The following is a 26,945-nucleotide window of genomic DNA, read 5'->3' on the forward strand; positions in this document are numbered from 1 at the left end:
GACCGGCCGGGACGGTCCGTGAGGAGGCGACCAGCGGCCCCGGGGAGGGACGGCTCGTACCGCCCTCCGCCGCTTTCCCGTGAGCCTCTGCGCCCGGCGGCGGAGTGCGGGGGGGTGTCCCGGCAGCGGCCCAAGATGGCGGCGGACAGCGAAGTGAGTGTTCCCCCCTCTCCTCCCCTGCGCTCTCCGCCGAGGCGGTCTCCCCGCTCACTGCTTCTCCCGCTCTCTCCCCGCAGCCCGAGTCGGAGGTGTTTGAGATCACGGACTTCACCACCGCCTCCGAGTGGGAGAGGTAGGTGCTGCCGCCGGTCCCGCTCCCCTCACCGCGGACCGTGGCGGGGGCTCTGCCGTGTTTGCCCCGGCCCGCTCCTGCTGAGGGGAGCCGGGGGGCCGGGTTGGGCGGGAGCCGGTGGCAACCCGGAGCCTCGTCCCGGCCGTTCCGGCGTGTGTCCGCGGCGGGGGCTCAGGCCGTAGCTGATGAGTTGGTTAAGAGGATCTAGTCAAGCTCTTTCTGAACTTAGTGAAAGGTCTGGCTTAATATCTACTTGCAAGGGATTAGAATCAACATCTAGAAGGCTTCTGTGTTTTTTTGAGTAGCTGCCTGATTATTAAAATAGTCATCTCCTAGCTGAAGCCTTTAAAAGTTAGTAGGACAATGCGTTCTTAATGTATTATTTTTTAAAATGCTTTTTCCAGTGACCATGTCTATGACAGAAGAAGACAGAGATTCCAAGCGCTGTGTTTTAAATCTGAAATTAGTTTATAGTTTTGTGTCAAATGCTTATTTATCTGTGAACAATCCTCCTAGCAGTTGCTGCAAGTAACTATCATCTGAAATGTAAACATAGGAGGACCATTTTATTTGTACAAGGAAGCAATTTCTCCGTTTTTATTGCGATACTTGGGGGTTTTTTGTTTGTTTGTTTTATAAGGAAAAACATATTGCTGGCTTTTAGGGAGCTAAATTATAGTACAAGCTTAGTGTTCAGCAAATATTAATGTCTTTTCCCCTCCCTAATAGATTTATTTCAAAAATAGAAGAAGTGTTGAATGACTGGAAACTTATTGGGATTTCTTCAGGCAAACCTCTAGAAAAGGTCAGTTGCTGCTTCTGAATTTTCTTTTAGAATTTGAATTGCTAGCTAGTAATAAACACGTATGTTACGTGTATTGCTGTTTTCTTAGGTGTGGCAGATAATGATTTGTATTAGGGAATTTTGCTTGTAAAAGTGGCAATTTGACAAACAGTTCCTGAAGATTTATTGGTGGGCTGTCTGCCAGACAGGCTACTTCCCTGATAAAGTTGGACCTTCGTATAGGGCCAAGTGATTTTTTTATTCCCAGTTTTGAATCTGGAAATGTGGTTGAAGCTGTTCTCAATTCTTAAGGAGTTTCTTTTTGCCCTGCCTTGTGCCTTTGTCACACCTGACATACTTATGATTGAGGATTGTGTAGTACTAGTTGTGACTCAGTATGTTTCATAGATCGGAGAGATTTTTTTCAAAGTCTAATTAGAGCCTTTGTAGCGCTTTCTCAGTCCTGTAAAATGCAGAAGAAAGTGCTGAGCTCTTCTGCGTACTAGTGCAAATAAATTCAGCTGGTCTGGATTAAATGGCTGCTGTGTTTCCAGAGGAATTTTATGACTCTTAATTTTAGTCAGGGTACAGAGTATTCAGAACAAAAACTTATGTTATCTAATTAACTAGTTTTCAACCTTAGCTGTCCCTTAGCATGTAGGAACATGTCTTCTTTTCTAGACCGGACCTCTCTTCTTCGTTTCTAGTGAGAAGACACCCTTTACGGATCAAAGGGTTGTCCAAGTTGCTTGGTTTTTTTACTAGCAGTATACAATTCTGTACAGTGATGTTGATTTTTTCCTAGAAACTTTCCTATGCCATATTTTTGTTTAAAAATTAATTATCCTTACATACAGGAGTTTTGCAAATTATAGAAACAAAATCATTTATCAGCAAAAGCGTATTTGGAGTAAATATTAAAGTAGTAGTTGCGTAGAATGGTATAGATATAGATAAAATCCCAGGTGGGCAACTTCGGTCTTTGGGCAAAGTTGAGGATGCATATGCCTAAGATGCGTAGTTGTATATGAGAGGATATATCTGCCTCTTCATTGCCATATAATTCTGAAGACTTCTCAGGGGAATGTCTGGTCCTTGAAATGAACATGATTATTGGCAACATAGATTTTAACATTCAGCTACCTTTATAATGAAGGGCTTTAATAATTGTTTTTTTGAAATTAAACCGTGCTTACCTATTTAAGAATAAATATTTAGCAGTAGAAAAAGATGAATAAATAGATCGTGTTGGCAGTATACTTTTTAACGCTTACAAATGTTAACCTAAATTTATGTGATCAAATAATATCTTTTTTTTTTTATGCAGGGTGTATACACCACAGGAGTGTGGGAGGAGAAATCAGATGAAATTTCATTTGCAGACTTCAAATTCTCAATTACCCATCATTTTCTTGTACAAGAACCCAGTGACAAAGATGGGAAAGAAGAACCGGTAGAAGGTAGCACGTAGTTCTCTTAGGACATGTATCTCTAAGGATATGACAAAAGACAATTTCAGAATGTGGAATTCATAGTGCATTGATTTGCTTCTGTGTGAAATTTTCTGGGATCTGATGGGTGTGATCTGACATTTCTGCTTTTAGTAGGCTTTGCATTCATCAAATTGCTAATATAAGTAAATTTTAAGTCAGCTGAATGGATGCTGATGCTCCTATGTATCAATTTTTTTCACAGATGCCCTTCCTCTGCCTATGCAGGACTTGCTGTGCATGAACAATGACTTTCCTCCTAGAGCTCACTGTCTGGTAAGATGGTACGTATACTGTCTCTCATCTTTAATACAAATAAGCATAGCAATTGAAAAATCTTCAGTGCTGGCACAATCACTTGTATATTTTTTTTCCATCAAGAGTTAAAGCTCAAGTAAAATGATTCTTTGTACTGGACACAGGAAAGGAGTGCAAAAAAAGCCCACCATAGTGGGCCTATCTTTACTTCCCCCCACCCCCCCCAATGTTTTTTTTTCTGAATTTCATAGACTAACCAAGCTTTTATATTTGTAATATTTAGATGCGTTCTTAAAAAGGAAAGCTGCAGCACCTTAAGAAACAACAACCATATTCTTAGTAATGCACATCTTTAGCACATTATAGCATTGTTCTAGAGAGATTGTTTTTATGTATAGTTACAGTTGTTATTAATGTAAAGTAAAAAACTTAGGACTGATCGAGCTGGAAGCTTTCACGTTATTTTGAGTACAGTGTTTGAATGCTGTTAAGCTCTGGTAGTTTGTGATTTGAGAATCTGCAGCACTCCATGCCCACTCAGTTCTTGATCTCCCTGAAAGAGGTACTCACATCAAAATAACAGATACCCCAGTCTGTTGGTGACAATTAGGTTATTTGGGTTACAGTATTTCTAAAAATTCTGTGTTTCAGCTGGCTTGCTAAAAAACCAGAAATGTGTTCTTTTTTCTCTGTCTCTTAAGGTATGGCTTACGTGAGTTTGTGGTTATTGCTCCGGCTGCAAATAACGATGCAGTTCTTAGTGAATCCAAATGTAACCTTTTGCTGAGTTCTGTTTCCATTACATTGGGGAACACTGGCTGGTAGGTGAAAGCATAAACCTTTTTACATGTCCATGTAAAACTCTAGCATACTGCTGTTGTGAGGAAAAAGTATTAAATTGTTAGGAAAATACATTAGGAATTTGTTGTATTTGCACCACAATACTGTTACAGAAGATTATTAAAAAAAAATTCCCGTGGAAACTTAAAAAAGATTGATTCAATGTGTTGTTTGTATTCATTATTGTTTAAAAACCTTAAAAGCTTTTAAAAACTGCTAGAAGTTGTTGGAATAACTGGTATACAAAATATAACTTTTGGAAGAGGATTTCTTCCCCATGTGTGGTAACAGTAACTTTCTAATCATTCTCAAAAAATATTTAGACTGAAAATTAGGTAACTTGGATAGGGCTATGGTTATGACATGACAATTTGTTAGGCATTCCATTTAATGGTGAAGTTAACAGTATTTTTCTTTGATTCCTATTAAGCATTTTAAACTGTGTTCCACTAGGAGAAAATATATTCTGAAGAATATGAAATTATGTTAAAATATTTAGTTAGTCTTAAAGACTGCAAGACAACATGACTTTTTAAATAATCTGAAATATTCATGTTTTATAGTCAGGTACCACTATTTGTGCAAATACATCATAAATGGCGACGAATGTATGTTGGAGAATGTCAGGGTCCAGGAGTTCGAACTGACTTTGAAATGGTTCATCTTCGCAAAGTGCCAAATCAGTATACTCATTTATCAGGATTACTGGATATCTTCAAATCCAAGATTGTAAGTGCATCTGAATGTATATAACTGATATTAAGAATAATTATTTTATTACCTCGTTGCTTGTAGATTCACTTCTGTCTTGCAGAGATTTTTTTTTTTGTAAGGATGAGGCTTACACTGCTGATGCCAACAAAGTCTTTATATTGAATTTTTTTTCTCTAATATTTTCAAGGGATGCCCTTTAACACCACTGCTTCCGGTTAGCATGGCTATTCGGCTTACGTATGTGCTTCAAGACTGGCAGCAGTATTTCTGGCCGCAGCAGCCACCAGGTAGGAGATTTGTGTCCTGAGAATAACTTGCTTTAAGATAAACAGTCAATGCTACAGAAAATGTTTGTGTATCTTGCCAGAAGAATTAAAACATTTTCTGCGTTACTAGGAAAGGCTTCAGTTACGACTTACTACCATCCCACTCCCCATGACAGGCGAGCAAGCTTAAAGCTGCTCTGAAATCATGTCTGTGGCTTACGGTTGTGACGGGTGTTTTGGTTAGGGCTGTGCCTAGCAAAATGCTTTCTTATTAGCGTTTAGAGATATAGTGATACTTCTAAAATGGTAGTGTCTATTTGGAGAGAAAAGGGTGACTGGCTGTGGATCTGTAAAGATTTCGGCCCTGAATTCCTTAGGGAAATGTTTGGATTCAGGTTCTAGTAGCTGCTAATACTTCACAGGAGCATTTGTCTAGTATTTCCATAAAGTAACTGATGTTAATGCTTCACTATTTACGTGTATTAACAATGGGAAAAGGACCTCACTTGAGTTAAAAGTTTGGATTTTTGTTGGTTTTGTTTAGATGTTGCTAAATAAACCAAGCAGTTGATTTTTTTTTTTTTCTTATTTTTTTTTTAATGCAGGAAAAATTTCTGGTCAAGCCTTTTATTATAGTAGCCTTGTATGAGGGGGGAAAAAAGGGTAAAGTAATGTGTAGTCTTGAATCTAAAGTACATACACCAGACTTGATAAGTTTATGCCATAGTGATGCTATTTAGGAAAAACAGTGAGTTTGCTCACTTGGTACTCTCACAATGAACTCTCATATGTTTGCTTGGTAGTAACACTTTCTTCCTTGGGTATCAAGGATTTGTTTTTAACAGACTTATTTCTATATAGGTAGCATCAGAAAATAAATTACAAACTCCTCCTGGCTCAAAGGTAAACAAATCTGTAGGAAAAAGGTAGATGTTAGTTCCTTCATTAGCAATGTGGTATTTCAGGCACAAGGTAGTGGAGCAATGAAAATGTCCAAGCTCTATTCTTGACTTGATTGTAGTTTTACGTAACAAGGTTAAAGTATTTAGGGCACACTTAAAGAGACAGAACCTGTGGGACCTTGGTCTGGTTACCTAGTTGTTTGGCTTTCCTTTGCTTTAAAAAAAAAATATAAAAAAAAAAATTCTTACGCTAATCAGAGGTATGTGTTGAAGAAGTCTGTGGTGAAGTTGATCCTGTGTGCTTTGTACCTAAGGAATGTTGATAGTATGTTTAAAGAGAATCCTGCTCTTTAGAGTCAGAGAAAATCGGTGCTGTTTTAAGTGATAGTTTCTCTTAGCACGTAAACCAAGTTTACCTAAAGAACTTGGGAAGCTAGTTCTACAGATTTTATTTTTTATTATTTCTGCAGACACAGAAGTCTGTTTTCTGTAGTCTCTCTCTCTGCCTTGCTATAGTTATTCACTAAGTCAGGATCCCTGGTTTGTGATGAATGAGTTGTACCACTCTGATCATATCTCTTGATTTGAGCAGTGTCATGGTTTAACCCCAGCCAGCAACTAAGCACCACTCACTTCCCCCTCATCCAGTGGGATGGGGGAGAGAATCAGGGAAAAAAAAAGTAAAACTCGTGGGTTGAGATAAGAACAGTTTAATGGAACAGAAAGGAAGAAAATAATGATGAGAATAACAACAATAATAATAAAAGAATTGGAATATACAAAACAAGTGATGCACAATGGAATTGCTCACCAGTCGTCGACTGATGCCCAGTTAGTTCCCGAGCAGTAATCCGCCGCCCAGGCCAACTCCCCCCAGTTTATATGCTAGGCATGATGTCCCATGGTCTGGAATACCCCTTTGGCCAGTTGGGGTCAGCTGTCCCGGCTGTGTTCCCTCCCAACTTCTTGTGCCCCTCCAGCCTTCTTGCTGGCTGGGCATGAGAAGCTGAAAAATCCTTGACTTAGTCTAAACACTACTTGGCAACAACTGAAAACATCAGTGTGTTATCAACATTCTTCTCATACTGAATCCAAAACATAACAGTATACCAGCTACTAGAAAGAAAATTAACTCTATCCCAGCTGAAACCAGGACAGAACAGTTTGAATAAATTTTACTCTTTTAGAGGATTCTGGTTAAGGGAGCTAGTGCCCTAGTGTATTGCAGAAAGTGGAAATGGACAACATCATTTTTACTGCTGTTGCTACATGCAGTTGTGGTTTTCTGTTCATTGTGGAGAACTAAACCCGTACTTCATTACCCTCACTCAATTAGCTTTTCTCAAATAAACGCAAAGAATTTAAATGTCTTTTATCTTCTCTGAAGAAGAAATTATGTAATTAAGTTATCCAAATACCTTTATCTTTTCTAATACCTCACTTGTTTTCTATGTAAACAGTTTGCCAGAAGCATTTAAAATTAAGGATCAGATACTGTAATAGCATTATTGTAATGGCATCACAACACATTACTACCCATTTAAATTTTTGTTCCGTGAAGGCTATTTCTGATTTATATATTTAAAGGATATAACATGGGAAGTGGCTGAGGATGCTGGGAGGCATCTTTTAAGTACCTGGGATTACAAGGAATCTCCCAGATCACTGAGTTAAATCTTTAACTGTAGGAGACATATCACTCTTTTCATAAAATTGTCAACCTTTTTAAAAGTAGTTGGTTTTTCACTCTGTAGAGTTGCTCTTCTGGAGTATCCCTTTTCTGCTTGGAACTGATTTCCTGCCCAAGTATTTTTATGGCAAATTAGTGTCTATTTGTTCTTGTGTCAACATAGACTCTTTAAGGCTGCCTTTACAGCTATAATCTTTGCATGTATGAAGGGAATAACCTTCCCTCAATATGGATTACGAGAATTTTATGTGTTTTTGAATGTTCTGTTGCATTTCTGCTGGAAACAATTACTTTGTATGCTAGGATTGCATTTTCATAGCTCTGTCTTCTTAGCTGCTCAGGTATTCTCTGGTCATCCTACATGCTACAGTCTTTTTACTGTGAAATTAACATGATATGCTTCTTAAAATATTCCATAAATTCTGTGTGGAAAATGTATTGATCTGTCCTCAGATATAGATGCTCTAGTTGGGGGAGAAGTTGGAGGCCTTGAGTTTGGGAAGTTACCATTTGGTGCCTGTGAAGATCCTATTAGGTAAGATAAGAGTTCAGAAAACTGTGTTTTATAACTTCCTTAATGGAGGACTTAAAGGTATGTTATTTCAAGTCTTAGCTTTGCCTGCCTATCACTTAGTATGTCCCTAACAGATATTTAATTATTCAAGTACATAAGAAACATCTGTGAAAAGGAATGGTCTAATAGTAAGTAAGACCATTTGCAAAATTATCTAATGATAATTCAGAGTTCTAGCTCCTAAATCTTTCACCATAAACTTCTGGAGTACTCCATTAATCTCTGAAACTATTACGTTGAAATATACCTTAATTGGAGATAAACTTTAAAAATGGTGTGCCTTCATTCAAGGGTTGGACTGGCTCTCATCTTTTATTTTGACATTTGTAGAAGACTTAAATTGAGAGGGTCTGTAAACTGAGTTATTACAATCTCTCTGTGTCCACTTCTGAACACCCCATCACCACTTGGCAAATCTAGGAACCATTTTAATGTATTAGATGTTGTTTAATGCTATAGGCAATTCATGAAAGGTGTTCTTTCCTCTGTACCTGGATGGGTAGAATACAATGCACAATCTCTCCTTTTGTAGAGAGAAGTTGTGGGAGAGTCCTGTATGGCAGGTACTAGTAGTAAAGTTTAGCGCAATACTGGGTGACATGCTGTAGAATAGCTGATAAAATGTATGCAGTGAGAAAACTCATTGGAGAACATGCACATTTCTGGATGTAGCTGCAAAATACATAGAGGGACTTAAATATGAACTGTCACAAATACCTTTCAAGATCTTAACTATGATGGAGAGAACACTTTCTACTAGCACTGAAAGATTGAAATCTTGTTTTGTTTCAGTGAGCTTCATTTAGCTACCACATGGCCTCACCTAACAGAAGGTATAATTGTCGACAATGATGTTTATTCGTAAGTATTTTGTCTGAGTTGCAAATATCTAGAAGTGTACTGTATTTGTTAACTACTGCATTTTAGTGACATCTAAAACGTTGCGCGTGGCTTTGTGTGTGAAAGAGGACCCATTTTGAGAAATGCTAAGGTCAGTTGATAGAACATCTCATTTGTGAAAACACCTCCTTTTGAAATGCATTTCTGTGTGAGAAAATATTACTGTATTGTAATCTCAACAGAACACACACCTCTATTGTTGGGCATATTCTTGTGCTAGACTTAAGTCTTGTGTATTATGTATTTCTTGGGAACGATTATAATGGAACATGGAAAGCAAAAAGAATTAACTGAGTGACGTCCCTCTCCCAAAAACTATGATCCAGGTTTTCTACTAAGCCTCCTAAAGAGGAAGAACAGTGTATACTGATACTTAAGAAAGAAGAAAAAAAAAAAAAAAAAGTGGTTTATTGTTTTAATTAATGCAGAAATGCGTTTTCAACATTAATACACTTTAAAAGAAGACAGTTCAGTTGTTTTGTAACTGAATTGTTCTCATGTGTTTCTTATTCATGTTATGTATGTAGGTGAGAACAGGGACTCTTGCTTGCATTTTAAAGTGTTTGTCATGTTCTCCTGTGGAATGTGGTGTATATTATGGCTTCCGTGGCCTAACTGGCTATGACATTCCATTATTGAGAATTTGATACTCATTTCTTGCATACTTATGGTGATAGCGTGATGCTTGTTTTGGGGTTTTTTTTGTTGTTTTTTTTTTTTTTTTTAAGTGACCTGGATCCTATTCAAGCACCCCAGTGGTCCGTGAGAGTCAGAAAAGCAGATAACCCTCAGTGTTTATTGGGTAAGACATCAGAATTCCTATCTTCTCTTATGGCTTATAAGCTATTAAGTTGTGAAGTTAGGATTGAATTGTTGATCACCTAATGACTTCTGTTTCCTCACTCCCCTTACTTTTTTGAGTGGACAGTATCTTGGGATTCTTTTTCAACAACACAAGCTTTGCAAAAACATAAGTTTCTCTAGTAGGTTATTCTGCATTTGTGTACCATGAACTTCATTGCTGTTCTTACTTCACCAGGTTCCAGAGAATAAGCATTTGCTGTGTGTGTTCTGTGAAAATTTAGGTTTCCTAGAATCTGAATTTTATGAAGTGCTTTCTGCATATACTCATTTCCTTAGTTGAATCAATCTCTCTGACAGGCAGGATTGGTATGCTTGGAGAGCTGTACTATTGTCTGTCCTTGCCTTTTAGCTTGTAGGGAAAAGGGCTTCCAAACTAAAAAAAAAAAATCAACGTGCTGCAGAAGTTTCATCTTGCTTTGGGTGAAGAAGTGGATTAAACTGCATGCAGAACTGTGCTCTGGAGAGGTAGCTGATAGCTGTCTAGATGCACAATTTCCTAAGCTTTAGTTATGTGGTTTAAATATTTGTGCTTCAGAACAAATTATCATGTTCTTGTAGATGAAAAGATAAAATTTACCATCCCTTAGGAATCACTTTGAGGGTTAGTTTACTGTTCAGTGAGTTTACTGTTCAGTGAGTAGTTGTTCAGAAACTTTGTTTCTCTTATAGGTGACTTTCTTACTGAATTCTTCAAGCTTTGCCGTCGGAAGGAGTCAACTGATGAGATACTTGGAAGGTCTGCATTTGAAGAGGAAGGAAAAGGTAAAACTAAAATCTTGATGATTTGTGTTATTTGATTTTAATTGTTAGGCATTTTCTATAATACTCCTAGGAATTTTCTGGTCAGTGCTGTGTGGTATGATTTCTCATGAATTCTAGGCAAGCTTAGCTCCCAAAGGCTCGGAGGACAGTTACCTCTGTTATAGTTGTTGGTTTTTTTTTTTTCTTCCACTGGAAAACAAGAGTTTAAAATTCGAATAGTGAGTACAAGAGCTGGTTTTGAGCAAACATCAAACAGATTTGTGTGCATCTTTTTATGTATTTTTGTATTTTTCCCACTTTTTTTTTCTGCTTTTTGAAGTACTTTGCGATGCATGTTTTAACAGCCAGTTTAAAGAGTCTTTAATCTGTTTGAGAGGCTTTGCTGTCATCTTCCAGAAAAAAAACCCAAACCCCGAAACCACCAAATAAAAACAACAAACCAAAATTACCTGACCAACAGGTCAGACTTCATCCCAACAGTAGAGATACTGACATCTTTTTGATGTCTCTGTCCCTTTCTTTTGCTTTTCTTGCTGTATATGGTGAACATTCCCTTCTTTCCTGCCTCTTGTCACCTTTTCTTCTCTCCAAGTGTGGCCCGTATCAATGTATTTTCTTTGGTTATACTTGGTCTTAGTTTTGAAAGAGCTTGCTAGGTAGCTTAAAAAGGTGTTGGACTGAGTAGGGTATGTATTACTCTTAGTGCTTGACATACAGTCTGGTTAGCCCTCCTTATCTCTAATTTTCTTGAAATGGTTTTTCAGGCTGCTGGTAATTACTCACTTAAATTTGTCTGCCCTCTTTTTAACAATGTTAATTCATTTAATTTTAAGAGAGGTTCTAAAGTTTACCAGCAACAACTCTGGAAAAAATCTTTTGATTTGAGGAGTTTACCTGAGTGAGGACTCTAAAACAGAATTGTGCTTACACCATGTAAGGTCATATATATAGTTATTAATACTGGATTTATTTAAGGCTTATCTAAAGCTCTAGCATATGCTTGAACAGTCTTTGTTACATCTAAAATGTATTTGCTGGTTTCATGTATAAACAAAGTTTAAATACTAGCTTGTCAGCAGGGGTTTTGCTGATACTCTGCCTGTAATTGTCTGCAAGTATGCAGTACTACTACAGTAGGTGGCAGGCACTGTCTACAGCCAACCCAGTCTAGATTTCATTCAGTAAAATAAATTAATGGCAGTCTTTGACTCCTTTGTGACCTGGTGCTGCTGCTTTATCTTTGAGGCTAAGAACAGTGAATATAATGTGTGGAACCTGACAGCACAGGGGTGTAGCTTTGGTTAACAGGGTGTTAAAAGTCAATACAAGATACACAGACTGAATATGACAGGTGAACTTTTTTTAAGAGACGGTCTTGTGGGCTTTTTGGTTTTGTTTTAATCATTTTTATTTTATTTTTATAGAGGTTGCTGATATTACCCATGCTTTGTCGAAGCTCACAGAGCCAGCACCAGTCCCAATCCATAAATTATCAGTCACAAACATGGTTCACAGTGCAAAGAAAAAAATTCGCAAACACAGAGGTGTAGATGAATCGCCTTTAAACAATGAAGTTCTGAACACTATTCTTCTGGTGAGCTGTCTATGCATGTTAAATGCTTATAAAACATGTATTTCATGCTTCCACTGATGAATTGGGTTTATAGTTTATGGCAGAATTATAAACAAAGGTCTCTGATGTCAGTTCTTTTATTTGAGTTGCATTTATTGGCTTTTTGAGACAGCCCAGGTTGTTACAAGTCTCTACAATATAAGTAGACTGAAAATGAACTCTGAACTCTGCTAACAGTGTTAATTCTGGGGATTGTTGGTATGTAACCAGCAGTAGCTTTAGGGAGAAAGTGGGAAGAGGAGAAAAAATCATACTGATGCAAGTTCGGATTATTTTTTTTTTTTTTTCTTCCCTTTCTTGAAGTTCTTATTTCCTGATGCTGCTGACAAACTTGCAGATGGATTTGAAAGCAGAACTAGCACTTCAGCAGGAAACAATCCTCCTCCAGAGAATGAAGATTATGTAAGTTTTACTGACTGACACTCATGAGAGAGAGAGAAAGCAATTTTGAGCACGTGTTCTTACAGACTTTACTGTGGCTGCCCTATGTGTCGTAATAGATCGTTTTTGTAAAGATGAAGTTACCTTTGTGGAATCTCCAGGTAGAAATAGTGGGGTTTTTTTGTTTTGTTTTGGGTTGGTGTGTTTTTTGTTGTTGCTGTTGTTTTTCTTTCTAATTTTTTTTCTTTCTTTTAAAGACATTAATTTTTTGTAGGTTATACTTACAGGCTTAAAAATGTTATTTAGCCACTTGTATTGTCAAACAGGAAGGAGATTATATGGTTTTGGAAAAAAATGCCATTGTTCTTGTATGTCCTGCTTTCTTTTATGTAGAATCTCTTCAGTCAGTTTAAATCTGCTCCTTCTGATAGTCTGACGTACAAACTAGCTTTATGTCTTTGTATGATAAACTTCTACCATGGAGGAGTAAAAGGAGTGGCACATCTTTGGCAAGAATTTGTGTTAGAAATGCGCTACAGATGGGAGAACAATTACCTTATTCCAGGGTAAGATTTTTTTGTTGTTGTTGTTGCTTTGTCATAGAAAATATTCTTTGTTTCAGGAACAGAGTGAGTTCACTATGACTTTGAAACATACTGGTTGTTTTTTTAAATTGCAAATATTATCCTCTATTTTTATGACCCTACTTCCTTAAATCAAGAAAGGATAGGGAGTAGGGAAAAGCATCTGTGCCCCCCTTTGAAAACAAGATGCCTGGAGGAAGCTCAAGTTAAATAGCACTCCACTGTGTGAGTGAGGGCGGGGGGTGAAAAAAAGCTTATGCAATTACTTGGCTTCCAGTTTATCATTAGGTAAAAATGAAGAAGCTGATATAGGGAGAAACACGTTTGCTTTGTGGTGTAGTTTTGCCAGTTTTCTAAGGGAGCTACTCCAAGTTCCTGCTGGTATAATAGCCTTTTCAGGTAGTTAATGCTGTCTCAAGTATTCCAACCCTTCCAGGTTACGTCTGCTGCAGCAGAGCTTGTTGCAGACCAAACGAAGGGCTCTGTCAAGATGAGACATCAATGTAGAGTAAAAATATATCTTTTTTTTTCTTTTTTTTTTTTTTTTTCTCCAAATGGGATGGACTGGCCGTTTATTCACTAGTTTGTACTTTCAGATGGCTACGCTAACAAACAAAAGGGAGCTTGGAATATATAGAGATCACTCTACTGTATCATTGCAGTTTTAAAAGTAAAGTCAAAGGTGCTTAAGTTTTGTTTGAAAACAGCTACCCTTTTAACATCTAAATGGAAAACTGACCCGGAAATACAGGGTGTGTCTGTTTTGTACTAGTGTGAATGATCTCTGAGCTTCAGAAATGACCGCTAGGAAATAAATGTAGTTTGACTTCTGGGGCTTGCTCTGTCACTAGCTTGTCTAACAAGACCATAGATGAGCTGCATAGTTGAAATGGTGGGGGTGGGTTCAATGTGGATATTTGCCCCTCTTTTGGATTTCATATGATTTAAGACCACATGTGTGTGAAAGATTCAACTTTATAATTGATAATGGTTACACTTCTACCTTTTGTTAGATTAGCTAATGGCCCTCCAGATCTGAGATGCTGTTTACTGCATCAGAAACTTCAGGTAAATATCCCAAATTTAAGAATGATTTTTCTCCTAAGGAAAATGTCAGAATTAAAGCAATTAATTAGCTAAATATATTGTTTTTGTAGATTTAGTTATGCTTGTATTTATTGGGTCTGAACTTCATTTCTTGGGAAAATCTTTGTTATAGCAACAAGTGCAATGGAATTATAATCTTTTAGAATTATAAGAGATTTTGGATGACTCTCCCAAGTTTTTCTGTGACATTGTTTCCCTAAGAAGTAGCTGCTAAACATTTTTTTTTTTTCCCTTTGACTTGTTAGATGTTAAATTGTTGCATAGAAAGAAAGAAAGCAAGAGATGAGGGGAAAAGGGGGAGTATGCCTGATCGTTCACCTGGTGGTACTTCTGGTGATACTGGCAAAGGAGCAGACCACTCTGGAGATAACCCTGATAAGGAAAAAGAAGTTGGCAAGTCTTGGGAATCGTGGAGTGACAGTGAAGAGGAATTTTTTGAATGTCTAAGTGACACAGAAGATCTTAAAGGAAATGGGCAGGAAAATGGAAAGAAAGGAGGAGCAAAAGAAGGCAACAAAGAGTCTGTAAACTTAAAACCAGAAGGTCGTCTGCATCCACATGGAAAGCTGACGCTGCTGCATCCAGGAGAGCCTCTCTACATTCCAATAACACAGGTTGGGTAGCAGGAGCTGATCCAGATGCAGTACGACTCTCATGCAATATGGCTTATACCTAGGATTGTGAAATTGGGTATAGTTTGCAGGTTATAGCCTTATCTGTAGTTAAAATTGGTAAGTGTTTTTGGCCTAAGACCTTGTTTTCCATTTTTAAAACTTGATGAGGCTGTTAAACTGAAATCTCATATGCTCTTTGTTTTATTTGAGAATGGGTGTCCTTACCAAATTTCGCTCAAAACAAATTTTTTTTAAACAAGAATTAAGCTGTCTTGCCTACCTTAAATTTGGGTTTCTTTTTATTTCCAGCTCTTGAGGCATCTTCCATCCCCTCCTTACTTTCTTTCCTGTAAAGTGGAAACTGCTGTGGTCTCACCACCATGAAGATTTCTAGCTGACTGGCCAGAGTACTGGATCAGTTTTGCTGCTGCTTTTTTTTCTTTTTTCTTTTTTTTTTTAAAAAATATTTCACAACTCGTATCTAAAAGGCCATAGTCATCAGGTTTTGGTACCATTATCTAAAGCAGGTTTATCATCAAACTACTAGAAATATTACCTGACACAGACTTTCTTGCAGAGTGACTAGGGATGAAATAGGAAGCAGTGGTGTCAAAGGAAGTAGTTTGAAATCAGCTGTGCATGAAAAATACAGTATTTTTCATTCACTTGAGAGAAATTATTTTTAATGAATGTTGCTTTGCATGGGTAAAAGGTATGAGCAGAGAGTAGTCAGGCAAAATGTTGTCAATTAATTACGTGCTGACAGTATCAACGGCAAAAGTTCTACATTGCTTGAGGTGGATTTTCATCCATCTCAACAAAATATTATCAGTCAAACACTTCTGGATTTTGGCATTTTAACAATATGTCCTTATATTGTTACTTCATTCTCAGGTTGTTTTCCTTTTAGTTTCTTTTTGTTAGTGTCTTCTTCAGACGTGCAGCTTTAGGCTAAGCAGTTTAAGCAATAGAAAGTTATGATTATTTCCTCTGGTACAAATAAAGCAGAATGAACTTTTGGTGACAGGGAGCTTTCCACTTCTCCTTCCTTAATAAGGGCTAAGTCTAGGAGAGCCGATTTGTAAACTTGTCTTTTTCGATGTTGCAGGAACCAGCACCCATGACTGAAGATTTGCTGGAGGAACAGTCTGAGGTACTGGCGAAACTAGGGACATCAGCAGAAGGCGCTCATCTTCGGGCACGCATGCAGAGTGCCTGCTTGCTCTCAGATATGGAGTCTTTTAAGGTAGTACTACTTGAGGAATTCTGTGAGATTGCTTTCTTCTTAATTAAACTATCCCTCTTGCTTGTGTTGAACAATTTTGAAGGTTTTACAGATAAGGTGTTTTTTCTTCCCTCCACAAAACAGTTTCAAAATAGGTTTTTATTTTCAACTTTAAACTATTGATAAAACTCTTAGAATGTTTCAAAATTCATGACTATCCAGTCTATTGTGCTGTAACATTCTGCACGATGTCTTTGGGAGGGAAAAAATTCCCAAAACATACAGTTGATAAATTTGGAATTAAAGCTTGGACAGGCCCATAAAAAATGATGTCAGAAGAAAACTGAGCATCAAAGTCCTGAATCAAAATTACATGTCTCTGCCTCCCACCACCTTGTAGCTTTCATTTAGTGTCTCTCTTACCTGTACTTTCCACTGTGTCTAGCTCTGTAAAATGCACCTTTAATCAGACTCCAAATGGACAAAATGTAAAGGAGGTATAAAGAAAAAAAAACCAACCCACAGTCTACTAACATGTTCACAATTCTATGTATGGACTTTGGGGAGGTGGACATAATTTTTATGTGTAGTTGAAGATGTTTTGTTCTTTAGTAGGAAGGATAAATTATCGCTATTTAGAAGTTTTATACAGCTGTTAATCAAATTGGGACTGGACTAGCTGGGGTTTTGGGTAATTTGTTCCACTTCTTTCCTGAGCTCTGCAGAGGGAGCTAAGACCACATACACTGCTGTCATCAAAGGATCTCAAAACTAACAAGACTGGAGATTCTGTCATGATATAGCCATACATTTTAATTTTTTTAAATTATTGCAATGTTACTTTGTAGTAAGAGGGTACAGATGTACTGTAGAGTAAGTATTTATAACTTATCAATATCAGTTTATTAGCAGTGACTCATGTCATATTAGATAGATGTAGTGATGCAAGTGATCTAACAACTCAGAGTAAGAATACAGAACCATAATTTGAAGCGGAAGTGCCCTCCTGATAGGTACATAGAATAAAAAACTGGGTTTCCTTTTATGTTCTAGACCTGTGGATGTATTTATTTGTATTGAGATTGCATCTATGAAAAATGAAGTTGTTTTTGTTTGGGGGAGTTTTTCGGGTTTTTTAAGTTCCTTTTTAAAGGAAGAAGAAAAGGTGAATTTTATTACTGGAGTGTTAAAAGATGGAAAGTCAGTGCTGAAAGCATATTTATGCAGCCCAGTGATTCTTTTAGGCTTGGGCTGTTTTTCATCTAAGCTTTTAAAGGTATAAGCTTATACATAAAAAAACTAGTGAAAATTCATATTTATTGCTTGTATCAGGTACCAGATAGGAGCTTGACTTAACAGCATGATTTTGAGCTTGCCTGAAATAACTGATGAATGTACTGTTTTGGGGTGATAAGAAGAGAGTTTCTTTGGTTTTGTTGATGGTGTGGGTTTTACCCCTTGCCATTGTCTTGGCTTATGCTTTATTCCCTCACCCTCCCAGGTCTCTTTCCTAGTGTACAGTCTGGTGATGTGAACAGATTTCCCTGAGTTTTAGCTCCTAGCCTATGCTCTACCCACTAAACGGTATTGCCTTCCCACTCAGGTTAATGTGTTTTTATAGGATTTTTCAGGCACAAATTTTATCTCCTCTTCATTCCAGGCAGCTAATCCTGGCTGTTGCCTTGAGGATTTTGTGAGGTGGTACTCCCCTCGGGATTACATTGAAGAGGAAGTGGTTGATGAAAAGGGGAATATAGTAATTAAGGGCGAGCTGAGTGCCCGAATGAAGATTCCTAGCAACATGTGGGTAGAGGCCTGGGAGACAGCAAAACCAGTCCCAGCCCGGAGGCAGAAGAGACTCTTTGATGACACTAGAGAGGCAGAGAAGGTAAAAAGCTCTGTGGCTAGTGATAGTCTGATCTGTAATGCTTATAGCAGCCCTTTCTTCTTTCTTCCACAAGATTTAAAATGTGTTGTTGCACTCTATTCTTGGAGTTATTAAACTGTTTTGTACATGGCTTAGGGTTAATCAGAAATTCTTGCTGCCATACAACAGTGTGTTTGAAGTATCTAAAATAATTACTGTGTGGAATGTAACTTCACAAACTGTATTACTTAGGTACTTCTTTGAATTGCTAGTAAATAAAACATTTTTATCTGCATGTGTGTGTTAGGAAACTAAAGTGTTCCTAAAAGATAATTATTTTTAGTTTCATTCTAACCTGTTGGGACTTTAAGCAATCACTGAGGATTCATGTAAAACTACCTATTGAGTCCTGTCTTACAATGGTGCTCTCTGCTTGTGAATTCTTCAGTGTAGGTCCTCATCTTTTGTAGTTAGCCTTATCTTTGGGAAGTAGTTTTGATCACTAATAAATTAAATTTTCTAATGTTATAGGTGCTTCATTACCTTGCAGTTCAGAAACCAGCTGACCTTGCAAGGCATCTGTTGCCTTGCATCATCCATGCAGCTGTACTCAAGGTAAAGGAAGAAGGTAAATAATGTTTAATAAATTATTAAGATATTTTAGGGTGAACACTGATGCAATAATTACAACTTCTTTCTTTTCCTCCTAATAGAAGCACTAGAAGATATCTCTTCAGTTAAGAAGATTATTAAGCAGATAATATCCCATTCCAGTAAAGTTCTACGATTCCCCAATCCAGAGGACAAGAAGTTGGAAGTAAGGCTTTTGTAGTGGCTGGGGCTGAAAACCTAATAGACTTTTACACTGTTCATGGGAGTGCTAAAAGAACATCTTTTTGACTTTCACGTTTATTAAACTCCTGCAGGAAATCATTGCTCAGATTATGAGTGTGGAAGCTATCATCGCCAGGGCCAGGTCTCTGAAAGCAAAATTTGGGGTAGAGAAATGTGAAAATGAGGAGGAGAAAGAAGATCTACAAAGGTGATGTGATGTTTTTGGTTTTTTGTTCCCCCCCCCCCCCCCCCCCCCCCCCCCCTTCCCCTCCCTGCCCCTGGTGTTGTTTTGTTTTTCCTCTGATGCCCTTTTTTTGTAGTTTCAAAATTTAGGACAGATGGAAGTGGTGATAATACAGAAATAGTAAGGAATTGTATTTAGTAGCTATAAACATTAGGTATCCCTGTCCCTAGGCTACCTAGAGATGTTGTATGTGAGTACCCTAAATGCTCGTCTAAGTAACCATCTCTTTGAAAACATGTGATACAGGTTATTTGAATGGAATTTGTGGGGATTTAATTTATTTTTTTGTAATTTATTTTTTTGTGTACGTAAAAGGTATATTTGATGAACTTTGTTATAATAGAGGTAAAATTAAAAGGAGTAGGAATGTAGTACTTTCCATAACTAATATGGAATGGAATACCCCTCCCAAAGTTACATTTTCTTATTCTAGTCTCCTTAGTAATTTGCAACATATTACTGAGGAACCGTATGAATGAAAAGGGACAAACCATGTTTCATTGCTTCACTGCCTGCTGTCAGATTATTTACCTATTACTTAAGATGACTAATAAGTAACATTAAAAAAAATAAGAAGTTAACTTCTTGCTGCTGTGCTGATAGGGAGAGATGGTATTTTTGTAGTACATGTTGGGAATTCGGAGGAGTCATGTCTGACCAAAGCAATATCTTTATGCTCAAAAAAATTGTCATGTTGTTACTACTTCTGGGTGGCTGACACCGTGAAGGCTTTTCATGTTGAATTTATACATCTGCATTAGGAGCCTGGGTTTCATTTATAGTTAATTGAGAGAAGTAGTCCTTCCAGAAGCTGAATTGCAGCCTAGGTGTTAATTGGCCCTGCTGCTGGAGTTGCAACACAAACAGCTATGTAATTCTGCCTTTCCTGACCTTACGTGGGAGGCTGCAGTGCTCAGCTTAGTTTTGAGCTACGCTATCTGTGAAAGAACAGCTGCTTTTATTGGCATGAAAGAAAGAGCGACAAGGTAGGAGGGAACAACTGAAGGCTAAGGGGGTTTTAGTCTTTCGGGTAGAGGGAAAGGGATGAAAAGGTGATGATAGCATTTGAGTGGGATGCTGAGAAATGTCAGGGTTTTTCCTTTAAACTTTTAGAATGGAGAACTCTTGAGAGTGTTTGCCAGTTCTCGCTCTGTGCAAGTGATGCTAGGTGGAGACCTCCTCACTGGAAGCAACTCTGGTTTTAGATTAGCAAACTGGATACAGCTGAGAATTAAACATTCCTTTTCCTTTTCAATAATTTGTACCACCAGATTTGTAAACTGTCTCCTGGAGCAGCCGGAAGTGTCAGTTATTGGTGCAGGAAGAGGACCTGCTGGTAGCATTATTCACAAGCTGTTCGTGAATGCTCAGAGGGTAAGAGAGAGCTCTTGATTGCTTTGCAGCCACTTCTGATTTATGGAGTATGAAGCAACAACTTATCATATGATGCCAGTTTATTTTGTCTGCATATATGCATGTATTGTCATAAATGTGCTTGAGGGGTTTTTTTGTGATGTTCAACATGATTTTGGCAATAACAACCTTGCAAGATGAGAGAAGAGTAAGTGACCTGGGATGTGAAACAATTAAAACCATCTGGGTAGATAGAGGTGTCACTGATGTTTTATTTACTTCAATTGGTAACATTGGTAATGCTATTATGGCACAAATTTCTGCTTTATTGAAGTTACACAATGTATGCAACATCACAGCAAGAACATTAAAGTGTGTTGATTATTGCACATAGGAATGTAGAGAAACGTCATAATATTTAATATGTTAGAAGTAACGTTTTAGACTGAGGCTATACTTGGAATACTTGAGATTTCTTCTGTGGAAACTAGCGTGCTTAGGAAGAATTTCAGTTCTTTTCCAGTACAACTCTACATTCAGTTTACTTATTGCCAGTGTTGCATCTGTTTTCTGGAAACCCTTCCCCAGCCTATATTGGTATAAATGCTTCCTTTTTCTCTTAAGCAGTCTTTGTAGTAATTAGCCTTAAAGTATTGATTTCCAAACTTCTTGGACTGCAGTCGGCCTTCAGTTTCTGCTAGAATTACACCTGTTTGTAGCATCAAATATCTAACTAAAATTTAACTGCAGTGGTAGTAACAAGGCAGCACAGTATTGCAGACGTCTTAAAGCCTAAAATCCCATTTGGAAATCATTGCTGTAAAAATGTTGTGATTGGGTATTAAACACTTTTAAGGTATGGACGCTTTTATAATAATCTGTATTTTGCAACTCAGCATAAAAAGGACCATTCTGAAAACAGACCACGGTTATTCTGGGAAATGAAAATCAGAACATTTATTTTATCCTTCTAGTCTCTAGGGAAAATCTGGTTGCAAATCTCAATATGTCAACCAGCCTTTCTTACGGACTTCCTTGTAAAGCATAAGATTGTGCCCTGTAAGCGTATGCACTTGCCTTTTTAATATTGAGGCATTATGTTTTTAAAGCCGAGTAAGCATTTCTAGTGTTAATGTTTGATAAAGATGTATGGGTATTTCTAGTTTTTTTTTTTTTTTTCTGTTGAAACATCAGTAACTAAAGCTAGGTAACAGATACTTCCTACTAGTAGCTGGTCACTGTTAATTAAGACTTCTTAGTGGGACAGGAGCTAACTTGCTACAAAAAACCCCTTGTGTTTAATCTACCATGAGTTATTTCAGTAGAGAGCTGTTTGGTAAATAGAAGTTGAATGACTTCCTTGTTCATTGCCTTTCAAATCTGGACTCCTCTTTATGAGTTGTATAAAATGCGTTGTTATATTCTCAAGTTTTCTCAGGAAAATTGTGATAGCAAATGCATGTTCTTGGAAGTCGAGTGCATGATGTCTCTTAAACCTACAATCTCCTCCTAACCTCTTGTAAGTCACCTCTGCCTTGCCTTTGTTTCTATCTTTCATCACTGGTTCTTTTTTCATCCCTTTCCAAGCTGACTGAATCTTCTGATGAGGTAACCAACTTTGTCCCTCGTTTCCCACTCATCTTCCCTAGCTGCATAGAGTTGAACCTTTTGGTAGATATAGTACAGCAGCCTGGTTTAGTTTGTACTGTGTTCACATATTAAGCATAAAAACAATTTTGTGTTTCCAGAATGGTTTTTCCTCATTCACAGACTTTATTTTTAGAGCCTAACAGGTAGTGAAAAGAGAGAGAAATCTTTAAAAAAAAACCCAAACAAACAAATAAAACCCCCACAAAAAACCAAACCAACCAAAAAACATTTCTTCAAGTGTATATTAACATTTTCTGATGCTGAAATGTGTGGCCTTGCCTTTATATTCTTCTCTGTTGTCGTCACTGTGTGTTTAATTGAACAGCCAGATGTTTTGGGGGGGTTAGGTAGACATGGACAGTACCTGAATGTTACAATCCTAGATACCAGTATTTACTGAAACTACTCTGCTGAACTTTTTGGACGGAGATAAGAGGTTTGGGGAAGAACTGGGGTAACTGCGTGAAGAAGTGGAACACAGGGAACATCCTCTGTTGGTTTCCTAGAACTGTTCTTAGGGGAACAAGCGCCACTTGTCCCTGGTGACTTCTCCTATGGCACAGGCTGCAGGTCCGAGCGGTGCTGGGTCCCCGCTCCTGGGGAGCGTGGCGGGGAGAGGGGTGGGAGCAGAGGTGCAGTGGGGCAGCTGAGAGGGGCCACGAGGGTCGTCCAGTGAGTTCTGCCTTGCCTCAGTGACATTGATAAGCTTGAGTTGTGTACAATTAAATTAGGACCCTCTAGGGTATTGGGGGATGTGTGTGTGTGTATATACATGTAATTAGGCAATGTTTATTGAGCCGATTGGAGCATGCCAGCTGTTCTGCCAGTATTCAGACTTCAGTGTTGCTGCTGACTAGCTCTGAGGCAATGAGCGTTGATGGAGATTGCACAGCGTCTCGCTTGCTCTGCAGTGTCATTTCGGTGAGCCTCTCTCTGGCCGTGAAAAGCAGATATCAAAGTAGTATTTTGAGTTTGAAAAGGCAGGTGACTTTTTCGCAAGACCCCAGTAGTGGTGCTGGTTATTTTTAAAAGGAGGCTGGCTTGGCCTTGTGTAGCCACAGAGAGCTGAGGAGGGAGCCCTGCTTGAGAAGGGGGCGTTTCGTCTGGTCAAAACCTTCGCTTCACTGTCAGAAAATCAGGAGCTTGGGCTGAGCTTCACCATCACACATGAAGGTTCTTCCATTTGATTGTGCGCAGTTTATTTCTTGACATCCCATTAGTGTCTTGCTCTGTGTACACATAAAGCCTTTAGATGTGTTTACATTTCTAATCTTCCTCTTAAGTATTTTCTGAATCCTGATGTTAAGAAACAGCTTGTAATTATACCTCTGCTCTTATTTAAGGTTTCTGCAGTGCCTCCACTTGAGGAAGAATTGAGATCGGTTTCATCAGAGGAGCGAAGACTCAACACGGGGACTGTTTCAGATTTCCCACCGCCCACGGGTCGCGAGGTGATTTTGCGTACAACTGTCCCCCGCCCCGCAACTTACTCCAAACCGCTGCCCCAGCGCATGTACAGCGTGCTGACGAAGGAAGATTTTCGGCTTGCAGGTGCCTTTTCAGCAGATACAACGTTCTTCTGATGTAACCAGCTGTGTTACCTTGTGTGTCCTCACAAGTAACATGCTGTTCGTTTTCCTTCGGGGCAGTTAAGGTTAGCTTAACTAGTGACTGGCTTGTGGTGAGGAGACAATACGGTCATCGTTAGTGACGGAGGGTCGTGTTCCCAAGGACAGAGCTGAACTGGCAGCCGAGAAGGATGCCTGTAGCAACTCTTAACTTGGAGGTTTGGAATAGCTTCAGTAGGTTTAATCAGATCTTTGGGGAAGAAAGTTGAGCAATCTCCTCTCTGTCCAAAGGGAGTGTTTTGGTTTTTTTTTGGTTTTTTTTTTGCATTAGCTTGTTTAATAATGGACATGAATTGGCTGTATGGAAATATTTCATGTTGAAATTCATGCAGAATGTGCTGCTTTACAGTTCTTAATCAGACTTTATCAAGTGACATTAGTCAAATTGATGTGCAAACATTAAGTAATTTGTACTGCTAATCATAAATATTGAGCCCAGTATTTTTTGGTTAATCACCAAGTTGCAAATACTTTTAAAATATCCTTATTCTTATTTAAGGTATACAGTACATTCTAGTTCATGCTAAACTGTCCTAGCATCGCAGCGGTTGTCCAGAAAGATCTTGACTTGGAGACTTCTCCCAAACAGAAAGAAATAGATTTGGGGGTCTAACTGGACAGTAAGCCTGACTGATAGCCTGAAGTGGATCACTGACAGTTTTGGGTACTTGATATCCTTTCCCTGCACCCAAGGGCCAAAGCTGTATGTGAATGACACGTACAGAGGTGTTCCACTGTCGGCAGCTTGCTGGCATTTGCAGAGACCCTTTGAGTGCATACTGTCTCTTTGAGCTGATACGATGGAACAATTCTACCCCCTGCTGTAAACTAAGCCCACCGGCTGTCACGCAGACACTATGAGGTGTATGTGCCAATGTTGCTTTACGGTGATCTTTGTGTGTTTTAATGAGAATCAGCAGAAGATCAGCATTACTTTACACAATGAAATGTAAAAACAGCTGCAATATTGTTGACATTACTCAATAAATCTGAACTTATTATTGACTTCTTTGGGTACCAGCAGTGGCTTTGTCAAAACACTTTTTAAATGTCACCCTTCCATAATTTGTACTAGGAAGAGCATTGTTTATGACTCTGACTACATTAAGTATAGAAAGTTAAGTTCTGGCTCAAACAGTAGAGTCCTAGGTGTTACCCTAAAACTTCTCTGAGGGGCTAGAGTGCTCCCCTCAGATAAAACTGTAGCAATGGGAAATTCATTTTTCAGGATCAAGAAAAATTAATTTTCTTCAGAGAAAATCTTATCACAGAATTTGTTCTCCAGGCTGTTTGTGTTTTACCAGGGGCACATTCCTCTGATAAAAGGGATGAGAAAGACAAGGACCAATTTAGCTGTTGTTCAACTGTCTAGCTGCTTTAAAAGAAATTGCACTAGGCTAATCACTGAATAAGCAGTCTTTAACTTAAGCTTCTTCCCCCTGATACTCTTGGTTTCCTCTTCTCCTGCCATGCTGTCTTCATGAAATTTTACATTAAAGTGTGGCCTCTTGTAAAGGCTGTATAAACTTGAAAATCCCTCACTTACTTACTTACTTACTTACTTACTTACTTACTTACTTACTTACTTACTTACTTAGTTGTTATCAGGCTATTCTTACTTGGTCTTTTAAACTGCTGAAGAGATGATTTCCCTTAGTCATACTCGGAGAACACAAACATCGTGTAACACACTTCTTTCAGGCAGTTAGTTACCTAAAGGTGTCTTTGCTGGAAAAGTCCAGTTAGTTTCACTCTAAAGGAAATGGTGTGCTCACGACACTACCTTGTCTTAAATCTTTAACTGAGCAAAAGAATGTTTAAGACCTTAAGAATTTTTCTCAGAAGGATAACCCAGAAAGCATTTCAGCTCATTTTATCTAGATGTACTTGAAATTGCAGTCGTGTACTTTCAGAAAAAGAGGTGTAGTGTACAGATATACTCTATGAACATACTACTGCCTTACAGCATTCAAAGGCGGGGGGGAGAGACAGATAAAGCATAAAAAAAAAAGAATAGCACCAGGAAAGAGAGAAACGTATTTATTTGAAGTAACGATAAAGAAAGCCACATCATAAACAGCCCAAACCAACCAGCATCTCTACAGCCCTGTTAAGGAGAATGCAACTGTAGCATTTCCCAGAACCTACCTTTGGTGAGATAATGAGTAATAGTTACTGTTCCTTTCATGAATAAGTTTTTAATACAAGCTGGTTTAAGTAAAACACAATTTCAATAGACATTGATTCTAAATGCCAAAGTCCTGTAAGTTAGGCCCAGTGCCAACAGTAGGCCTTTCATGGCTGATCAGAACAGTGTAAGACAGTTTTAGAAGAGACAAACCACGCACTTGTGCTATTTTTGTCATAACAAGTATCAGAGCCTGTGTTTTCTCCAGCAATTTTGATATGTGAACAAAGAGAAGAATTCAAACTAAGAAATCTTCTTGGTCCATAATGTCCCCACTACAGCTGAACCCTGTAAGACCAACAGAAGCTGCAACAGAACTTCCTCAAATTCTTGCAGCTGTAACGACTCACTAATAGGGCAATAGTAATGCTTCAAAATTGCATTAAGGTTACACACAGGAATTTAGCTTTAAACCACAGGGTCACAAAAATACAACCATGATCGAGTACCTTGGATGCGCTCACCCAAGGCTCTCTGAAAATTAAGTGTTATAAATGATTTCTTGGTTTTAATTCTGTATTTTCTTCCCTCTACCAACAGCCCGATAGACTACAAGGATTTTTTTAAAATCAGGGCACGAGGAGAACTATGTACTGGTTCCCGAGTTACAGTGTAACTGAATATATTTCGCATTTTACATTTTCACAAGAAATTTTGTGATATCACAGCCGTACTTTGTAGCTAAAGAACGTCTCTTCATCTGGCTTCTTTCCTGCGCCTGTTTTGCAGTTCTCTGCAAAAGAGAAAGACAGGTCTGCTCAGTAAGTATTGTTACTTGGCAACAGCGTGCGCAATGGAAAGCATTAACCCACAGTTAAACTTCAGTCTAATTTTGCAGGAGACAACATAATAAAATGCACATTTATTACGGTGACGTTTTCCCAGATCCTGAGGAAACTGTTGTAACAGTTTAATGCTACCTTTCCATCTTCCCTGTACGGGATGGAGAGGCTGGGAGCACAGGGGTTGTTCCGCTGGAGACAACAGGGCTGAGGAGGAAGCCCGTTACGGTCTCCTACTGCCGAAGGGGGGGCAGGAGCCAGGCCCTCCCCAGGGGCACAAGGCAGCACTGCCAGAGCCCCCGCCGGGGCATTCCCGCCGGACACGGGAGGAGGTTTCACCCTGAGGGCGGGCAGGCACTGACCGGGGTGGGGGTCAGACGGTGCAGGACCGTGCAGAGTGGTGCTGAGTAACCTGCTCCGAGCCCGGGGTCAGGCTACGTTACCTCTAGGGGCCCCCGCGCCCCAAATACTTCCGTGATGTGGTAAGTACCGCCCTGGTGCACGTTCCACAACATTTTC

General features: G+C 38.7%; 2 protein-coding genes across 16 annotated transcripts in view; one reads left to right on the forward strand and one right to left on the reverse strand.

The window, feature by feature from the left end:
* Positions 1-46: 46 nt before the first annotated feature.
* Positions 47-24,461, forward strand: RAB3GAP1 (RAB3 GTPase activating protein catalytic subunit 1). Of its 3 annotated transcripts, XM_030017735.2 has the most exons (25): positions 47-153; positions 237-292; positions 1,022-1,097; positions 2,404-2,536; positions 2,772-2,850; positions 3,526-3,645; positions 4,228-4,393; positions 4,566-4,665; positions 7,690-7,771; positions 8,603-8,671; positions 9,439-9,512; positions 10,244-10,336; positions 11,761-11,930; positions 12,273-12,371; positions 12,744-12,916; positions 13,948-14,002; positions 14,287-14,655; positions 15,764-15,901; positions 17,541-17,768; positions 18,279-18,375; positions 18,461-18,564; positions 18,674-18,789; positions 20,097-20,199; positions 21,766-21,786; positions 23,172-24,461. In XM_030017735.2, exons 1-25 carry the CDS (start codon positions 136-138, stop codon positions 23,409-23,411), a joined length of 2,979 nt encoding a protein of 992 aa, XP_029873595.1. In that variant the 5' UTR covers positions 47-135; the 3' UTR covers positions 23,412-24,461. The 3 variants fall into 3 exon arrangements, 2 of the variants coding, with proteins under 2 accessions (XP_029873595.1, XP_029873597.1); XM_030017737.2 differs by lacking the exon at positions 21,766-21,786; XR_003923902.2 differs by lacking the exons at positions 20,097-20,199; positions 21,766-21,786; positions 23,172-24,461 and having other exon boundaries at positions 18,279-18,362.
* Positions 24,462-25,480: 1,019 nt separating this feature from the next.
* The window catches only part of ZRANB3 (zinc finger RANBP2-type containing 3), a 54,587-nt gene continuing 53,122 nt past the window's right edge, over positions 25,481-26,945 (reverse strand). For all 13 annotated transcript variants that reach the window (XM_030019325.2, XM_030019322.2, XM_030019324.2 and 10 more), the window contains one exon: positions 25,481-26,377. In XM_030019325.2, the coding sequence (XP_029875185.1) occupies positions 26,279-26,377 (99 nt within the window). In that variant the 3' untranslated portion in view covers positions 25,481-26,278. The remainder of the gene's footprint in view (positions 26,378-26,945) is intronic.

This window comes from Aquila chrysaetos, chromosome 6 (genome assembly GCF_900496995.4).
Source record: "Aquila chrysaetos chrysaetos chromosome 6, bAquChr1.4, whole genome shotgun sequence".
In the NCBI taxonomy this organism is placed as follows: Eukaryota; Metazoa; Chordata; class Aves; order Accipitriformes; family Accipitridae; genus Aquila; species Aquila chrysaetos.

Bases quoted from the DNA above. Each gene is read 5' to 3' on its own strand.
- RAB3GAP1 (XM_030017735.2), top strand. The intron at 8,672-9,438 runs GTAAGTATTTTG...TTTTTTTTTAAG, and splicing joins GTCGACAATGATGTTTATTC to TGACCTGGATCCTATTCAAG. The intron at 15,902-17,540 runs GTAGTACTACTT...TCTTCATTCCAG, and splicing joins CAGATATGGAGTCTTTTAAG to GCAGCTAATCCTGGCTGTTG.